An 18,803-nucleotide genomic window follows, 5' to 3' on the forward strand; every position below is an offset into this window, starting at 1 on the left:
CAAATGAGAGGTAAGTAAACTGAAGGTTAACCAAAATATAGAGAATTAAGAAAACCAAAAAATTTACCTGAAACGCAAACCTGACAAAAGGATGAAAACTATACAGGAAACGACAATAGAAAATACAAACCAAGTTGAATTAGAGCAAACATTTCTAGATGCCCTCAAGAACAGAATTAATCATGTGGAACACAGAACATTAGAGCTGGAAGACAAAACAGGAGAAACAGTTTGGGAGTCCAAAAAGCTTTAATCAGTTCAAATTTTTTGTGAAAAGAACATGAGGGAATTGTGGGGAATCCTAAGATGTCCTGGGTATACCAGAAGAGGAAGAAATTCAGACCAAAGTCATGGAGAAATTATTCAAAGAAATAATCGAAGAAAATTACCAGAGAACAGGGAAGGGTCCCCAACTCCTTTTGTAAAACTTAGCATCACCCTAATACCAAAATCAGACAGAGATATAAAAAGAAAACTATAGGTCTATATCTCTCATGAACCTAAGACACATAGATCCTGAACAAAATCCTTGCAAACCAGCCAGGTGTGGTGTCACACACCTTTAATCCACTCAGGAAGCAGAGTTAGAAGAACAGCTGTGAGCTCAAGGCCACTCTGAGATTATACAGTGAATTCCAGGTCAGCTTGGGCTAGATTGAGACCCCACCTCAAAAAAAAAAAAAAGGAAAAAAAAAGGCCCCAGGCGTGGTGGTGCACACCTTTAATCCAGCACTTGGGAGGCAGAGATAGGTGGATCAACATGAGTTCAAGGTTACCCTGAGATTACACAGTGAATTCCAGGTCGAGCTGGACTAGAGTGAGACCCTACCTCAAAAAGCCAAAAAAAGCCAGGTATGGTAGCGCACGCCTTTAATCCCAGCACTTGAGAGGCAGAGGTAGATGGATCACCATGAGTTCAAGACCACCCTGGGATTACATAATGAATTCCAGGTCAACCTGACCTAGAGTGAGCCCCTACATCAAAAAAAAGAAAGAAAGAAAGAAATCAATCCATCCTCATATACTGTATTCAACAACACATCAAAAGCATTATCCACCTTGATCAAGCATGCTTCATCCTAGGGACATAGCGATGAACGGTTCAACATACAGTAATCAGTAAATGTGATACACCACATAAAAAAACTTAATCACAAGAACCACATGATCTTCAATAGATGCAAAGAAGGCCTTTGACAAACTACAACATCACCTCATGATCACAATGCTGGAGAGAATAGGCATGGAGGGTTTATATATCAACACAATAAAGGCTATATATAAAGCACCAAAAGCCCAAATAATACTTAATGGGAAAAGACTCAAGGAGTTCCCACTGAGATCAGGAACAAGACAGGGGTACCCACTCTAACCACTGCTCTTCAACATAGCACTAGAAGTACTAGCCCAAGCTATAAGACAGGAGAAATAAATAAAAGGGATACAAACTGGAAAGGAAGAAATCAAGTTAGCCCTATTTGCAGTGGACATGATCCTACACATAAGTGAGCTGAAAGACTCCATCTCAAAGCTTCTTAAGGTGATTACTTCCTTCATTAAAGTGGCAGGATACAAAAATCAGTAGCCTTTCTATATACAAAGGAAAAATATACAGAGAAAAAAATTTATTGAGGATGTCAAATTTTCAATAGCAACAAAAAATTAAATACCTTGGAATAACACTAACCAAGGATGTGAAAGACCTATATAATGAAACTACAAAAATACTCAAGAAGAAATTGAGGGGGAGACAGCTTGGGGGTGCACACCTATAATCCCACTACTCAGGAGGCAGAGGTAAGAGAATCACTATGAGTTTGAGACCATTGAGACTACATAGTGAATTCCAGGTCAGCCTAGGCCACAGTGAGACTCTACCTCAAAAAAACCAAAAACAAAAAAGAAATTGAGGAAGACTTGATTGAGAAGAAGGAAAGACCTCCCATGCTCCTGAATGAACAGAATATTGTGAAAATGGCAATTCTACCAAAAACAATATACATATTTAATGCAATACCAATAAAAATTCTAGCATTCTTCACAGAGATACAAAAGATGATCTCAAACTTCATATGGAATGGAAGCAGGCCTCAGATACCCAAACATATCCTCAGCCAAAGAAATACCTCTGGAGGTATCACCATACCTGATCTAAAGCTATATTACAAAGCCACAGTAACAAAAACAGCATGGTACTGGCATAAAAACAGAAATATTGACCAATGGAACAGAACTGAAGACCCAGACTTTAGGTCAAGTAACTATAGCTACTTGATCTTTGACAAAGGGGCCAATAATGTAGACTGGAGAAAAGACAGCCTCTTCAACAAATGGAGCTGGGAAAATTGGATAACCATATGTAAAAAAATGAAACACATCTCACCATACACAAAAACAAAGTCTAAATGGATTAAAAAAACCTCAATATAGGACCTGAAACTTTTCTCCTACTGGAAGCAAAAATAGGAGAAACTCTCCACAATGTAAGAGTGAGGAAAGACTTCCTGAACAAAAGGAACTTAAACAATCACTCAATCACTGGGACCTCATGAAGTTAAAAAGCTTTTGCACAAGCCAGACATGGTGATGCATGCCTTTAATCCCAGCACTTGGGAGGCAAAGGTAGGAGGATTGCAGAGAGTTCAAGGCCACCTGAGACTACATAGTGAAACCCTACCTCAAAAAACCAAAAAAAAAAAAAAAAAAAAAAAGCTTTGCACAGTTAAACATATCATAAGCAGAGACAGCAGATTACCCACAGAATGGGAGAAAATTTTTGTCAGCTGTACTACTGACAGAGGCCTGGTGTCTAGAATCTACAAAGAACTCAAAAATACAATTAATAAAAAAAAAAAAAATCAACCCACTCAAAAAAGGGGGCAGAGAACTGAAAAGGGAGTTCCCAGAGGAAGAAATACAAATGGCTAACACACACTCAAGAAAATGTTCAACATCCCTAACCATCAGGGAAATGCAAATTAAAACAACTATGAGATTCCATCTTACTCCAGGTAAGGATGACAATCATTAAAAAATCAAATGAGAACAAATGTTGGTGAGGATGTGGAGAAATAGGAACCCCCATTCACTATTGGCGGGATTGTAAACTTATACAACCACTATGGAAATCAAAATGGAGATTCCCGAACAGCATGGATATAGAGCTGCCAACAGACCCAGTTATTTATTCCCTTACTGGACATTTACCCTAAATGGCCCCACACTTCAGTACAGAGATATTTGCTCAACCATGTTTACAGCTGCTCAATTCATAATAGCTAAGAACTGGAATCAACCCAGATGGCCATCATTGGATGAATGGATAACCAAGCTGTGGTACATTTATAAGATAGAATTCTACTCAGAAGTAAGAAGAAAAAATATATATAACACAGTGAAATTATTAGAAAAATAAGTCAGTCTTGAAACAGATTATACTCACTCAGCAAACTCACACAATCAAAGAAAGACAAACCCTGCATGGTGTCACTTATCTGCGGTACCTAACCTGGGTCAGCCCAAGTTGCTGACATACCTGATAGGCAACACAAGGCCTGGAAAATAGAGAGAGGAAGAAACATAAAACTGAACACAAAATGAACTGGTACCACAGAAACTTTTATCCTTGAAGGTAGACTAAAATGTTGAACCCTCTAATAGAGCATGGGAGGAATACCTGGAAAGAAGGGCCTTGGAAAGGGTAGGATGAAGCCTATCCTTAAATTTTTTTCTTTTCTCTTTTTTCAATGGCTCTGGACTGTAACTCCCAGTACCAAGACGTGGTTACCACCCACTATATGAGCTACTGCTGAAGACACCATATGCTGCCAGCACAGAACATGGAAAGACATGGCTGGAATCCATAAGAGAGCCAGACCCCAGACAGCCCTTCTAGTACTTGAAAATGCCACATGAGCTACTGGGGGAAAGTGGCCAGCAACTATCCAAGCAACCCAGGCTCTAAGCTATTTAGAAGCAAATACCCTGAAGTGATATACACACAAATGCAATCGTGACACACAGCCTTGGTGGGTTAGCAATAGCTTTCTGATTGGCTAAGAGGTCTGCTTAGTGAAAAGGAACCCGTATCTGGAACTGGGACCCAGGACAGAATCCTACACAAACAATGATTTTTCTCTCCAATGTCAGGCTCCCACTAACCTTGGGCTAAAAGATGGACTACAATCCATCAAATTCTGTCTAAATTAATAACGCTTATCCTATTTACCTGTGCTGACTTCACTTTCCACTGGAGAATCTGCTTTTCTTTTTCAGATGGGAACGAGACCCAAGGAGATAAAATACCCTTCATACTTCAGCCAAGCCCCAGCTAAAACCACACAGGAATTGAGGAGATGAACAAGAGTGCTGCCTCCATGGTAAACCTGATAATTAGCACCAGGATGAAGAAGACAGATGCTGAGAACAGTCAACACCTACCAAAGCAGTGATCCGGAGGTTTCTAAAAGCTCACCACTGAAGTAAACTTAAAACACACACAACATGGCTCAGGAATTTTGTAGAAGGAGTAAAAAGATTGTTAGAGCCACAGGTTGGGACATCATACCCAGATGCACTGCCTTTCTCCATTTGTCTGCTGCTCCCACAATGCTTAACCCACAACTCCTATGGGGAAAGACCTGCAACCCGACTGAGGAGAGCACCTTTCAGAAAGGGGGCAGGGGTGAGAGAAAAGATGGTACCAACACATGATGTATCCATGCTAAGTGTGTCCATAATTAATTTTTAAAAAAAGAATGGAATTATGCCATTGGAAGGAAGAAGGATAGACTATCATGATAGTAAAAGAAATTATGCAATTTAAAACCAAAAAACAAAGGTATCATTCATTGGGGCTGGAGAGATGACTCAACAGTTAAGGCGTTTGCCAGCAAAGCCTAATGACCCAGATTCAATTCCCTAGTACCCATACAGAGCCAGATGCCCAAGATGGTACACGCATCTGGAGTTAGTCTGCAGCAGCACACCCACTCTCCCTCTCTGTCTCTCTCTCTCTGATTGCAAATAAATTAATTTTTTTTAAAAGTAAAAGGTCAGGTTGGAGAGATGGCTTAGCAATTAAGCACTTGCTTGTGAAGCCTAAGGACCCCAGTTCAAGGCTTGATTCCCCAGGACCCACGTTAGCCAGATGCATAAGGGGGCGTACACATCTGGAGTTTGTTTGCAGTGGGTGGAGGCCCTGGCAAGCCCATTCTCTCTCTGTCTGCCTCTTTCTCTGTCTGTCACTCTCAAATAAATAAATAAACAAAAAAAAATTTTAAGTAAAAGGTATAATTGATTATGAAAGACCCTACCTTCCCTACCATGCTCAACACATCATAATGAGAACTGTGGTTAAAAAGACTCCTGAACATAAACTATTAAAGGGGCAACTATGGAAGTACACAGATATAAAAAGAAAAATATGTAAAAGAAAACTGCAAATAAGGGGCATCTGGAGACATAGCTCAATCAGTTAAGTATTTGCCTCATAAACATTAGGATCTGAGTATGATCCCTGGCACCCATGTAAAATGTCAGGCACAGTGACATATGCCAGTAATCCCAGCCCTGGGAAGGTAGAAACAGAGGATACCTAGGGCTCAATGGCCAGCTAATTTAGCCTAACCGGGAAACTCTAAGCCAATAAGAAATCCTGTGTTGGGCTGGAGTGATGGCTTAGCAGTTAAGCGCTTGCCTGTGAAGCCTAAGGACCCCGGTTCGAGGCTCGGTTCCCCAGGTCCCACATTAGCCAGATGCACAAGGGGGCGCACGCGTCTGGAGTTCGTTTGCAGAGGCTGGAAGCCCTGGCGCGCCCATTCTCTCTCTCTCCCTCTACCTGTCTTTCTCTCTGTGTCTATCGCTCTCAAATTAATAAATAAAAAATTAAAAAAAAAAAAAGAAACACTTGAGCCAAGCATGGTGGTGTTTTCCTAAAAAAAAAAAAAAAAAAGAAAAAAATCCTGTGTTGAAGCAAGTGGACTATGTTCCCTGAGGGTGACACCCAAGATTCTCTTTGGGTCGGCACATACATACCCACACACATGTGTGCACATACACTTCCAGACATATCAACACACATATATACATGTGAATATACACATACATAAATTAAAAAAGTAAAAAATGACACAGGTACTCATCAATGGAACAGCAGTTAAAATACTACATATAATTGAATTTTATGCACACTTTAAGGGTCAATTTTTTTTAATCTGAAAGACTAATGACTAGTAAGTGAAAAAACTATAAATATTACATGACAAGTAAAAATGTATTGTGTAAAACTTCATTTACACACATACAAACACACACATAGCAAGATGTAGCTAACTAGGGAGGCAGAGTTAGAGGCAATTTTAATTTCTTATTACACTATTCTTTAAGGTGCTAGACTCATGGTGCTGAGCCCTGCCTGCTAAGCACTCTCACAGGGAGCTATACCCTAGCTCCAATACTATTCTTGCCTGTAAATCTTTAACTTGATAATCTGAAGAAAAAAAAGTTGATATATTCAGAAGAAAATGTATAAGCAAGAAGTATTTTTAAATTAGAATAACTTGCATTTTTAAAACAAAATCGAGAAAAAGAAAATCCATACAGAGACCTTTTGACCTTATCAGACTACCAGTGAACATTAAGCAACTACTTTCCAGCAGGTGTAGCTTTAACCCCAGGCCTAGCTTCAATCGTTAACAGAAGTGAGTCCTTGGTGAATCTCAAAACCTCAGTGCCTTGAAGAGAGGGAAATAAATTTCTATACCTCATTAGGATGCTGTGAGGATTAAATGAGATGATGTATTCCAAGTACCCAGTATAGCACCTGTCACTGATCACACTCAGTAAAGAGTAGCATCTCTTACTATGTACCTTACTTAAACCAACAAAAAAACGTTGTATAAAACATAAAGTAAATCTAATCAATTATACCCCTCATTGAATAAAACATTCTATAAATTTGTGAATGTTAAGAATAACCCACTAGCCTTTCTTTCCCTCTCCTGGGAACACTTTTGATCAATGGTCACTTACATTCATTCCCATAAAGAAAAGGATCAAATCATTGAGACTGCTATGGAGAAATAAAGGAAGGATTGGAAGACTAACCCATGTTGCTTGAATTCCAAAATAATTACATACTGATCTCTGTTCTTCCCTGAGGTGCCTGATGACACAGACACAGGGAGGCACCTTCTCTGTAGAGCACCAGTCATTTTTAAAAGCTGCTCAGAGAACATCTGTATCCTGTTTAAATCCAGAATAAAATTCTTAATGCCAATTTTTAAATCCCCAGGAAGAAATATAAAAGGGAGTCATGCTTTCCCCCACAATGTCACTTGTGAAGCACAGGGGTTCCTCACTTTATACAAAATGTACAACCCTAAAACTCTGATGAAAGATAAACTGTGTTTCAACTGTGCCAAATGAACTAATTTAATAATTAGTTAATAGACCTACAATTAAAAAACCAAAATGACAGAAACTAAATATGCTTACTATAAAAAATGGGTTGTGCTTGACACTTAAAAGATGTGAGCAATGTCAGGAAAACTTATGAGCATTTCCCACTCCTCCCTTTCCCTAGGGCTTTAACAAATAATTGACAACAGGAAGAGTGCATATTACATCAATTGCTCCTTTCAAATAGATTTTACTAGAGAACCTGAATGTATTGGAATTATGTTACACATGCTTCCATGAACTTCATAGGGGCAAGTGTGTTCAGGGTCAAGTCCCATGATGAGCAACCATTGTGTGATACCTGTTCCAACTGTTCAGGTGTCCAAGGATTATCACCAATAACTCGCTTAGCTGCATAAAAGCTCATTCCTGGGGGAGGCTGTGGGATTCCAGAACCTCCCCCACTGTTTGAAGAAGAACCCTGTGCTGAAGATGAATTTTGGCGACTCTGGGACTCATTTAACACATATCTGGAAAGAAAATGATAAAAACATGTGCATTTACAGATGTACACATATATACAGAAACATGCAATCACATGCTATACTTATATTTTCCTAGTAGAATAAACAAATGACCCTCTGAGCAAAGTTAATCACCAGAATTACAAACAAATTTATAACTTAATCATTGGAAGTAATACTTTCATACTATCAGGCTAATTTGTTTTATGTAAATTTTAACACCTTCCCCCAACTCCCATTACCATGGAGGCCTTCCTCAGTGGGGTCATGGTATTCACCATAGGGTCATGAAGGCCTCAGTCATTCCCTGTGGGGCAGCAGGAGACCATGCCTCAGGGTATTCCTACCCACTCAATATCAGACTAAGTTGAACATTTTTACTTCAATTTTAAAAAAATCAGACTACAAAAATTTTGCTATCTTGACAACAGATTCTGAATATTGATGTGCCCCATGTAAATAAGCACAAAAACTTAACCTACATAGGGCTGGAGGATGGCTTAACAGTTAAGTCGCTTGCCTACAAAGCTAAAGGACTCAGGTTCAATTCCCAAGGACCCACATAAGGCAGATGCACAAGGTGACACATGCATCTGGAGCTCGTTTGCAGCAGCTGAAGTCCCTAGTACAACCATTCATTCTCTCTCCCTCTCTCCCTCTCTCTCTCTCTCTCTCTCTCTCAAATAAATTAAATAAATAAATTTTAAAAAATAAATACACATAAATCACCATTTGATGTACCACTCTTATTTCTGCTAAGTTGTAATTTACTTTCAATTCTACCTAAACTCATTATATATTATCATCCACACTGGAAAATTCACTGAAACCTCCGAACTGCCTACCACACAAACACTTAACACTCCAAAAGTGAAAAATATATGAAGGGATCAAAAAGAAGTAAGAAATGATAAGGTTCAGCTTTTCCCACTCAGAGACCATTATACTTAGTTGTTATTAATTTTCATTGTATTTATTTCTAGCTTATACAGAATAGAAATAAGGCATTTAATAAATTCATTTTAATCCAATAAAGCTAGTATTCCTTACAAATTTTTGATTTAAATATTAATTCAAAGCCAGGCATGGTGACACGCCTTTAATCCCAGCACTCAGGAGGCAGAGGTAGGAGCATCACTGAGAGTTCAAGGCCACCCTGAGACTACAGAGTGAATTCCAGGTCAGCCTGAGCTAGAGTGAGGCCCTACCTCAAAAAGCAAACAAACAGATACATAAACATTAAGTCAGTCAATTCTAAAGTTCTATGCTGACTAATTTCATTATTACCAGATAGTAAAATAAAATGTCATTAAAAGTAAACCACTATTGCTGAAGATTCCACATACTTGGGCTGCAAGGCCACTAAGAAACCCTGCTGGAGCTAAGATGAAAACCTCCTCCATGTAGACCAGCTGACTGAAAAGTTGGAAGAAGCCATTCTACATGTAGTTCAATGGGAGAAAGAGATACCACCAGTGAAGATACTCAACAGTGGACACTGCAAGCCTTATAATTGGCCAGCCAGGCCAAATGAGCCAACAGGTGCAATAGTGGCACGTCTGTCATGGTGGAAACCAACTGCCCTCCAATTGGACTGGAGGCCCTCTCCATGGGAGGGAATACATCCCTAATACTGAAAACTTAAAACAGGGGTAGTCATGAGCCCTAGGAGTGTAACATCTGCTGATGTCTGGAAAAATGTATATACTATGCTTATCAAAATGCCCAGTAAACACTTCTCTTAATATCCATATCCTTATAATAGTGCTACTCTCACTTTGGGTAGAGAATCTTCTCTTTTCAGATGGCAGTGACCTTAGGATGACTCAGAAGGTATCACAGTGCTGGAAAGAAGTGACTGGAGTACTGAGTAACATCTTGATCACACCTTCCAAGGCTCAGGGTCTAATGCGGAAGAGGTGGTGGAAAGAATGTAAGAGCCAAAGGAAAGGTAGGACTCCTTACAATGTGCTCCCTCAAGACATAGAATGGCTTGGATATCCATGACCTCATAGTGCCTGACACTACCTACACAAGACCATCATAGGAGGAGGAAAAGATCATGACATCAAAATAAAAGAGAGACTGATTGAGATGGGGAGGGGATATGATGGAGAATGGAATTTCAAAGGGGAAAGTGGGGGTAGGGAGGGTATTACCATGGGATATTTTTTATAATCATGGAAAATGTTAATAAAAATTTAGAAAAAAAATAAAAATAAATAAATAAATAAACCTCCTAGAAGCTGATAACATAGTAAATTACTCCAAATTACTTACATGCCTAGTCATCCAATTCCTAAATTCATCATTTTTTGACTCTGTTAAAGAATTAATCTAGGGCTAGAGAGATGGCTTAGCGGTGAAGCGCTTGCCTGTGAAGCCTAAGGATCCCGGTTCTAAGCTCAATTCCCCAGCACCCACGTTAGCCAGAGGCATAAGGGGGCACATACATACACCTTCTCTCCCTCACCCTCTCCCTCCTCTCCCTCTCCCTCTCTGTCACTCTCAAATAAGTAAATAAAAATAAGCAAAAAAAAAAAAAATTTTTTTAAGAATCTAACATGTGTATCTGAAATGGGTTTTTTTTGGGGGGGGGTTGTTTTTTGGTTTTTTTTGTTGTTGTTGTTGTTGTTGTTTTTGATTTTTCAAGGTAGGGTCTCACTTTAGTACAGGCTGACCCGGAACTCACTATGCATTCTCAGGGTGGCCTTGAATTCACAGAGATCCACCTACCTCTGCCTCCCGAGTGCTAGGATTAAAGGCAAAGGCGAGTGCTGGGATTAAAGGCGTGCGCTCCTGAAATGTTTTAATTAGCAAGTTCTCAGTAAGAAAAATATAACAATTCAAAAATAGCTTGGCTGTTCTCATTCTTGGTTGGAGAATCTGCTTTATTGTATAAATGACAAAGAAAATGGAGGAGAACCAAGATCTGTTGATAAGACAAGAAGTTAGCCAACTGCCCACCATGAAACATACCACATCTGCTAAGGTCCAGGAGAAAATAGAGTAACATGAATGTGGCTCTTACTGTTAGCCTGACAACCAGCTCCAGGATGATGGTGACAGACATGGTGATCAATCAAAACCCATCAAAGCAGAAATCCAGAGGCTACAAAAAACTCAACACTAAATCAGACAACCAACAGACCTGCCATGGTTCAAGGAACATTATAGAAGAGGAGACAGAAAGATTCTAAGAGCCATAAAAACCCTGAGGCTCAGTGACTGACTGAGGCCTTCATGACCCCACAGTGAAGAGGGCACATAGGGTAATGGGAACATGAATTCAGGGATAAGAGTATAACCTGTTATAAGATATATGAAATTAAATTTTTAAAATATCCTGGATAAAATGATGACATCAAAATAGAAGAAAGACTAGTTGTAAAAGAAAGATTCAGTGATGGAGGGATTTGGTAAGGAAAAAGGAATGGTGATTGGAGGGGATTATGATCATAGCATATTGTCTATATGTATGGGAGCTGTAAATAAAAAGTTTTTTAAAATTAACAAAAATACTCTGGATATAATTATGTTCATAATTTAAATCTGAATATCAAGATTTATTTACCAGCACCATCATCAACACCTGTCATTTCTGGTTATCTCCATACTTAACAAATATAACAAGGAGGCTTCATTTGTTTCTAAGTTACAGCAGAACTAATGTCATTCAGTAACTCAATAAATACTGAACATACGCATAAGATCAGAATATAAGAAAATGTAAGATTGAGTCTGTCATCTAGATAAGTTGGGAAAAAAAAAACAACAACGCATGGCTGGCATCTGCTATGTGATCCACAGAGGTAAAAAGAAATAATGAGAAGTCATGGGAGTGAACACGGAATGTCTGAAAGTCCTGAAAATAAAATGATCAAATTTGAGGGCAAGAGAACAACGAGAGGAAGAAATCAACCAGCTAGCTGAAATCTCTTATCTTCCCAAAGAAGGACAGATGATATGTAGCCCCACATCCAGGTCCATTGTGTATACAAACATTGATGATCAGGAGAAAATATGACGAAAGCATGTTAAGAAACCATCTCTGGCCGGGCGTGGTGGCGCACGCCTTTAATCCCAGCACTCGGGAGGCAGAGGCAGGAGGATTGCCATGAGTTCAAGGCCACCCTGAGATGGCAGAGTTAATTCCAGGTCAGCCTGGACCAGAGTGAGACCCTACCTCGAAAAACAAAACAAAACAAAAAAAAAAAAAAAAAAAAGAAACCATCTCTGGCAATAGGATAACCAATAGGTTAACAGCAGATCATAAAGTGGGCACCAAGCCAGGTTCAAAAGTCTGATAAAATAAATCTCGACTACAAGGAACTGACTATTAGAAGAGATGTCAACAATGTGTTAGGAACACAAAGTACTCACTATACAGATGGGTGTTTAGTATTATCTAAAGGACAAAAATATAGGGCAACTTTATCTTCCTAGGCTAAGAAATGTCTGTCAGAAACAGACTTCAAATCTTGAAAATAAGGCAGCAAGTAGATGTAAGAATGAATTAAATGTTTGAGTGTAACTAGCAACTGGTTAATGAGAGCCCAAAGCGCTTATGTGTCCTGATTAACAGCTGTGTTTTAGTAATCAGGCAACTCTACAGTAATGTGGAAAGGTTTGAAGACTAAATGAGAAAATTAACAAGGTACAATCACAAATATGAAAACATCATAATGAAACACATTAATTATTTTTTACTCTAAATATTTTATTTGAAAAATGAGAAATTGTGGTATGAGTTGAAAATACCAAAATTAGGCGATAGAGGACATCAATGAAGAAGGAAGCATTACAGGACTGACACTATGGCAAAAGGAAGAGAAAAGCCGCAGACAATACTCTAACTGTATAAGGAGACTTTCCTAGCACTGATTTCAGCTTGGACAAGTTGAGTGTGAAATTACAACAGCAAGCCAACATGTATCCAATCAATAAACTGTGGAGCTGAGGTTTAGAGAAGGTTGAGATAGCAGTAAAATTTCAGAGGAGCATCCATTTACAAGTAAGACTTGACTCAAGGAAAACAATGTTTAATTTCCACACAGCAAATGTAATTGAGGACAAGCTTGCTTAATTTTTTTTTTCTTTTTTAACTTACCCATAAGGCATCAGAAGGACATCTAGCATAAAGTCCAAAAGCAGCTGCACAGTCTTTGGTTTCTCAGCAAGGTTAAACGGAGAAGCTGATTTTGATGATTCAACAGGGTATTTCATGTGAAAAAGGGTTGGTATTAAAAGATGCATTAAGCTGAAAAAACAATTACATTTATTGCAACTACCTTAAAAATAACATTTTATGCATGCAAATAAAAGTCACATAAATAAAAAGTGGACATCTTCAATATCAATGATATACAAAGTCCCAATTTGAGCATTTCCCTTGATTTTTCTTCTTCAAAGCTCAATGTATTCATTGATAATCGCCACTAAAAACTTTTTTTTTTTTTTAAGTGGGAAAATGTGTATAATACCAGGTTTGATGGTGCATGCCTTTAATCCCAGCACTCAGGAGATTGAGGTAAGAGAATCACTATGAGTTTGACACCAGCCTAGACTACAAGGTAAGTTCCAGGTCAACCTAAGCTAGTGTGAGACACTGCTCCAAAAGAAAAAAACTATACAAAAAATAAGCTTGATATTACCAAAAGAGTGCTTTCCTAGCATGCATGAAGCCCTGGGTTTAATCCCCCGAATTGTATAAACCAGGCACAGTGACAGCACTCAGGAAGTACAAACAATAAACAGAAGTTCAAGGTCATCCTCCACTATATTGTGAGTTCAAGACCAGCCCAGGATACATGAGACCCTGGTATTTAGAGGGGAGAAAAAAAATCCATTTTATGGATTTAAGTAGCAGCATAGCTTCAACAATTCCTTCCTTAACACTTTCTGATTTCTTTAAACACATGAAAATAATACCTAACAGTGGCTGTGATTACTAAATTTGCTCATAAACAACTGTATTTATTACAGTCTAAATCAGGGTTCATGAGGCCCTAGGTTTGTTCACAATGCTCAATCAAATCTGAACTAAAACATTACTGAGTTCCATCTTCCTCAACAACTTCTGAAATGATTCTCATTAAAGCCAAACTAAAATACATCTTTTAGCTAAGCCTGCAAACATCTAAACCATTCTTCTTCTCCAATACCTATATTAATAAAAACAAGTACTATCCTGTTGCTTTCAAAAACTTCTTTAAAATGTTTTATCCACCACAATATAAATGTTTTGATGAAAAGATTTTTAGCTAATTTTTTTATTTTTATTTATTTATTTGACAGAGAGGAGGCAGAGAGAAACAGAGTACACCAAAGCGTCTAGCCACTACAAATAAACTCCAGACACACGTGCCACTTTGTGCATCCAGCTTTATTTTACAGGGGTTTTTTTTGTTTTTTTTTGGTTTGTTTGTTTTTTGTTGTTGTTTTTCAAGGTAAGGTTTCACTCTAGTCCAGCCTGACCTGGAACTCACAATGTAGTCTCAGAGTGGCCTCAAACTTATAGTGATCCTCCTAACTCTGCCTCCCCAGTGCTGGGATTAAAGGCATGTGCCACATCGCCCGGCTTAGGTCTCATTTTTAACTTAAAATTAATGACTTAAAAATAGTTGACCAAGGGCTGGGAAATAGCTTATCAGTTAAAGGCACTAGTTTGCAGAGCCTTCTGGACCAGGTTCAATTCCTAGTACCCATGTAGAGCCAGATATACAAAATGGCACATGCATCTTGCAGTGGCAAGAGGCTCTGGTATGCCCATGCTTGCTCACTCTCTCCCCACTTTCTCTTTCACTGTCTCTCTCATAAATAAAAATATTCAAAAAAAAAAAACTTTTTGGGCTGGAGAGATGGGTTAGCTATTAAGCACTTGCGTGTGAAGCCTGAGGACCCCAGTTCGAGGCTCGATTCCTCAGGACCCACATTAGTCAGATGCATAAGGGGGTGCACATGTCTGGAGTTCATTTGCAGTGGCTGGAGTCCCTGGCATGCCCATTCTCTCTCTCTATCTGCCTCTTTGTCTCTCTGTCTGTCACTCTCAAATAAATAAAAATAAACAAAAAAAATTTTTTAACTTTTTTAAAAGATAGTCAAATGTTGAAATCACTTTAAGAAAAAAAAAATAGATGACCAAGGTTAAGGAGATAGCTCAGTCAGCAAAAATATGTCTCATAAGCATGAAGACCTCAGTTCAATTCCCAGATCCCACTTAAAAATGCTAGGCATGGCACATTTGTAATCCCAGAGCTGGGGAGGGAAAGACAGGAGTAATACTTGGGACTCAGTGGCCAAGACAAATTATGGTAAAATTCTAATGTAATGAAAGAAAAGCAAGTGAGTTGAATGTAATACTCCAGGTGAAATCTAGTCTCAAAAACAGATAGGAGGCATTCCTAAGGAATGACATCCAAAGCTGTATTCTATATTGTGTGTGTGTACACGTGGCACCCCCATGCATACAAACACACATGCATACTCATAAATACATGTGCACTTAAAATAACAGTTGATTAAAAATTGATGCACTTATATTTAGAAAAATGTTATCACCTTATACAATTTTCAATGTTCACGTCAAGAAGTGGGGAGACGGTTCAGTGAGTCAAGTGCATGCTGTGCAAGCATGAGGACCTGAAGTTGGATTCCCAGCACCCACATAAAAACCAGCCATGGCAGCAAGCACCTGTAATCCAAGCACTGGGGGGATGGAGACAGAAGCTCTGGGGCTCACTGGCTAAGTAGCCTAGTTGAGCTAAATTAGTGATCGCCAGAGGCAATGAAAGAACCTGTCTCAAAATATAAGGCAAGCTGGGCATGGTGGCATATACCTTTAATCCCAGTAGTTGAGAGGCAGAAGTAGGAGAATCACTATGAATTTGATGTAAGCCTGGGACTACACAGTGAGTTCCAGATCAGCCTGGGCTAGGAGACCCCACCTCAAAAAACCAAAATAATGATGGATGATGCTGATGATGTGTAGGGGATGGCAGTGGTTAAAGATGCTTGCTTCCTTGCAAAGTCTGCAGACCTGGAATTTACTTCCCAAGCAGCCCATGTAAGCCAGACCCCAAAAGTGAGGCATACATCTGGTATTCATTTACAGTGACACAAGATCTTGTTGAAAGTGCACATGCATGCAAACTAAAAAAATAACAAAATTTTTTAAAAGGTGAAGAATGATTAAGAAAGACACCCAATGCTGATCTCTGGATTCCACATGACATGTGCAAAAGTGTGCTCACATATTTACACATACATGCACCCACACACAAGCATACATACCTTACATGTACCAAAAAAATTAAAGAGTTTTATAATGGTATTAATAAAACAGTAGCTAAAGTACCACATAAAATTTGACTATCATTCAGCCAAATGAGTTCAAATTTTCCACTTGCCAAGCTAAATCAACTGTGAGCTACATTTGAAAGGCAACTGTTGACCTCTTGCAAGTAGAAAATGAGGTAAATGAGACCATACCTGTCCTGCTGGGGCTGAGGCTTCCCTTCCATGGCAGTCAGAAGCGTAGGGGCCAGTTCACATTGCTTTTCCACTGGCAGGCGGGGATAGCCCATCTTAACATAAATTATAGTAAAATTCTAATGCAGTAAGAGAAAAGCAAGTAAGCTGAAGGAAACACTCAATTTCATCAAAAGCATGCTTATAGGGAATTACAGTTACAACTCAAGCATCACAAAATACAATCATCCTCTCTATGGGTTTATTATAGCTTGATCAACTATATCTCAGAAGGGGAATAGGAGTACAATTTTTTCAAATTTCTTGCTTTAAGGAGTATTTACGTGCGGAACATGACCTAACCAAAAGCATTTACATGTGCAAGTACTTGTCACTAACAAGGAAAACAATATTTTATCCTATCAAAACCTACATAGCACTGGGCTGGAGAGATGGCTTAGCAGTTAAGCACTTGCCTGTGAAGCCTGAGGACCCCGGCTCGAGGCTCAATTCCCCAGGACCCACGTTAGCCAGATGCACAAGGGGGCGCACGCGTCTGGAGTTCGTCTGCAGTGGCTGGAGGCCCTGGCACGCCCATTCTCTCTATCTGCCTCTTTGTCTCTCTGTCTGTCACTCTCAAATAAATAAATAAATAAATATAAAAATATTTTTAAAAGAACCTACATAGCATCCAATCTCCCAATTTGCTGTTTTAATGCTCACATGTGAATACAAGACCACATGTTAACAAATTGCAAGTGGTTCACTTTGCAATTGCAAAGCAATGGGTGATGAACCGGGTAAGTGTATTCATCTCTCTATAATTCATACAAAACTGCATTTGATACAAAACCATAAATGCAAACACAAATTTTGCACATAAGATAAAATGTGCTTTTCTGAATCGTCCCTCACCAAAATGAACAGGCTATATTTATTGACCCAAAATGTTGCTTTTTCTTTGCTTAAAGAAAAGGTTATCTGTAATGAAACTTGTATTCCAGAATAAGCACAACTAAGATGTTTAGACCACTAAATGCCTCCAAAGTTCTGAAACTCCTGATATTAGAAAACTTAACTTCATTCTGTACCAATGCTAGAAATGGCAAGGGCTAGGAAAAGAACCACCAGCTGTCCACACAACATCAACATTTTCAACATTTCAGAAGACAACAGGAATATTCAACTCAGATTTACTCCACTTTTCTAAAGGACATCTTTCAGAATACATACATCAGACACATGGTACTTTTCCATTTAAACCTTCATGTTTCCTTGCCATTTAACTGTTTTTTCTTCTATTATCCTTTATTATGCCAGCGCTATATAGCCCTTCTCTCTATTCAGACATGCCTCATATAGTCTCTTAGTACAAATCAATTCACTCTTTATAAATAAGCTTTATGTTTAACTAATACATTAAAAACAAAAATTATACATATTGAGCCTCGAATATAACAAATGGTTGTATGGCACATCCAAGGCCCTGGGTTCAATCCTCAATGGTACAAAAGAACTTATTATCTTACTAATCTTATAATGTGGTATGATGTGATACTTTAACACATGTATACACTGTATGTTTACATAAGGTTAAACATACATCCTCAAATATTATTTCACTGGAATAAAACTTTTAAAACCCCTTTTTCTAGCTTTTGACACATGGGTTTACTGTTCCTTTTTGCTGTGAGATGGGGTTTTCACTAGGTTGCTCAAGTTGATCTTGAATTCCTGAATTCAAGTGATCCTCCTGCCTCCCTCCCCAAGTGGATTGGCCCACAGGTACCTACACCTGCACATTAGGCATCTCTCTAGCTTTTGAAATGAACAGTACACTTCTGTTACACAGTCACCCTAACTAACAAAGATTCCGGCTTCCTTCTGCCTGTAACTCAGTACCCACTAATCAACTTTTCCCCAGTTCCCTCTCCTGATATTCCTCCAGCCTCTGACAACCACTATTCTACTCTCAACTTCTAGGAGAACAATGTTTTTAGATTCTATATGAGTGACATCATTATTTTTTTATACCTAACAAGTCATTTCACCAACATTGCTTTGCCCAGTGTAAATGATCATTTGCTACTCTGTACTTACCTATGGTAGTTTATATACCAATTGTATAACCCCCCCCCCCCAAATAGCCTCAAGTGCTTGTGATTAAGCTTCCTACTTAGTCCTTGGGTGGTGGGAGTTTGGGGGAAGATGGAACCTTGTTGGAGGTGTGTGCCTGGGAGTGGACCCTGAGCTAGACTTAGCTCAGTGGATGTTCAGAGATAGCTCACTCTTGTGTTCCGTCCCTCACTCCTTCCATTTCTCCCTCCCTTTCCCATTCTCTCTCTGGCTGCCTTGCTTTTCTCCCCCATACAGAAAGCTTGCCCTTGAAACTGTAAGCCTGAAAAAAGT

General features: G+C 38.9%; 1 protein-coding gene across 4 annotated transcripts in view; it reads right to left on the bottom strand.

Moving 5' to 3' along the window:
• Positions 1–18,803, bottom strand: part of Ecpas (Ecm29 proteasome adaptor and scaffold) — a 154,344-nt gene that overhangs the window by 83,031 nt on the left and 52,510 nt on the right. For all 4 annotated transcript variants that reach the window (XM_045146666.1, XM_045146662.1, XM_045146650.1 and 1 more), the window contains 3 exons: positions 16,416–16,534; positions 13,036–13,185; positions 7,763–7,931 (listed from right to left, as the gene is read on the bottom strand). In XM_045146666.1, the coding sequence (XP_045002601.1) occupies positions 7,763–7,931; positions 13,036–13,185; positions 16,416–16,534 (438 nt within the window). The remainder of the gene's footprint in view (positions 1–7,762; positions 7,932–13,035; positions 13,186–16,415; positions 16,535–18,803) is intronic.

Source organism: Jaculus jaculus, chromosome 1, assembly GCF_020740685.1.
Source record: "Jaculus jaculus isolate mJacJac1 chromosome 1, mJacJac1.mat.Y.cur, whole genome shotgun sequence".
NCBI lineage: Eukaryota > Metazoa > Chordata > Mammalia > Rodentia > Dipodidae > Jaculus > Jaculus jaculus.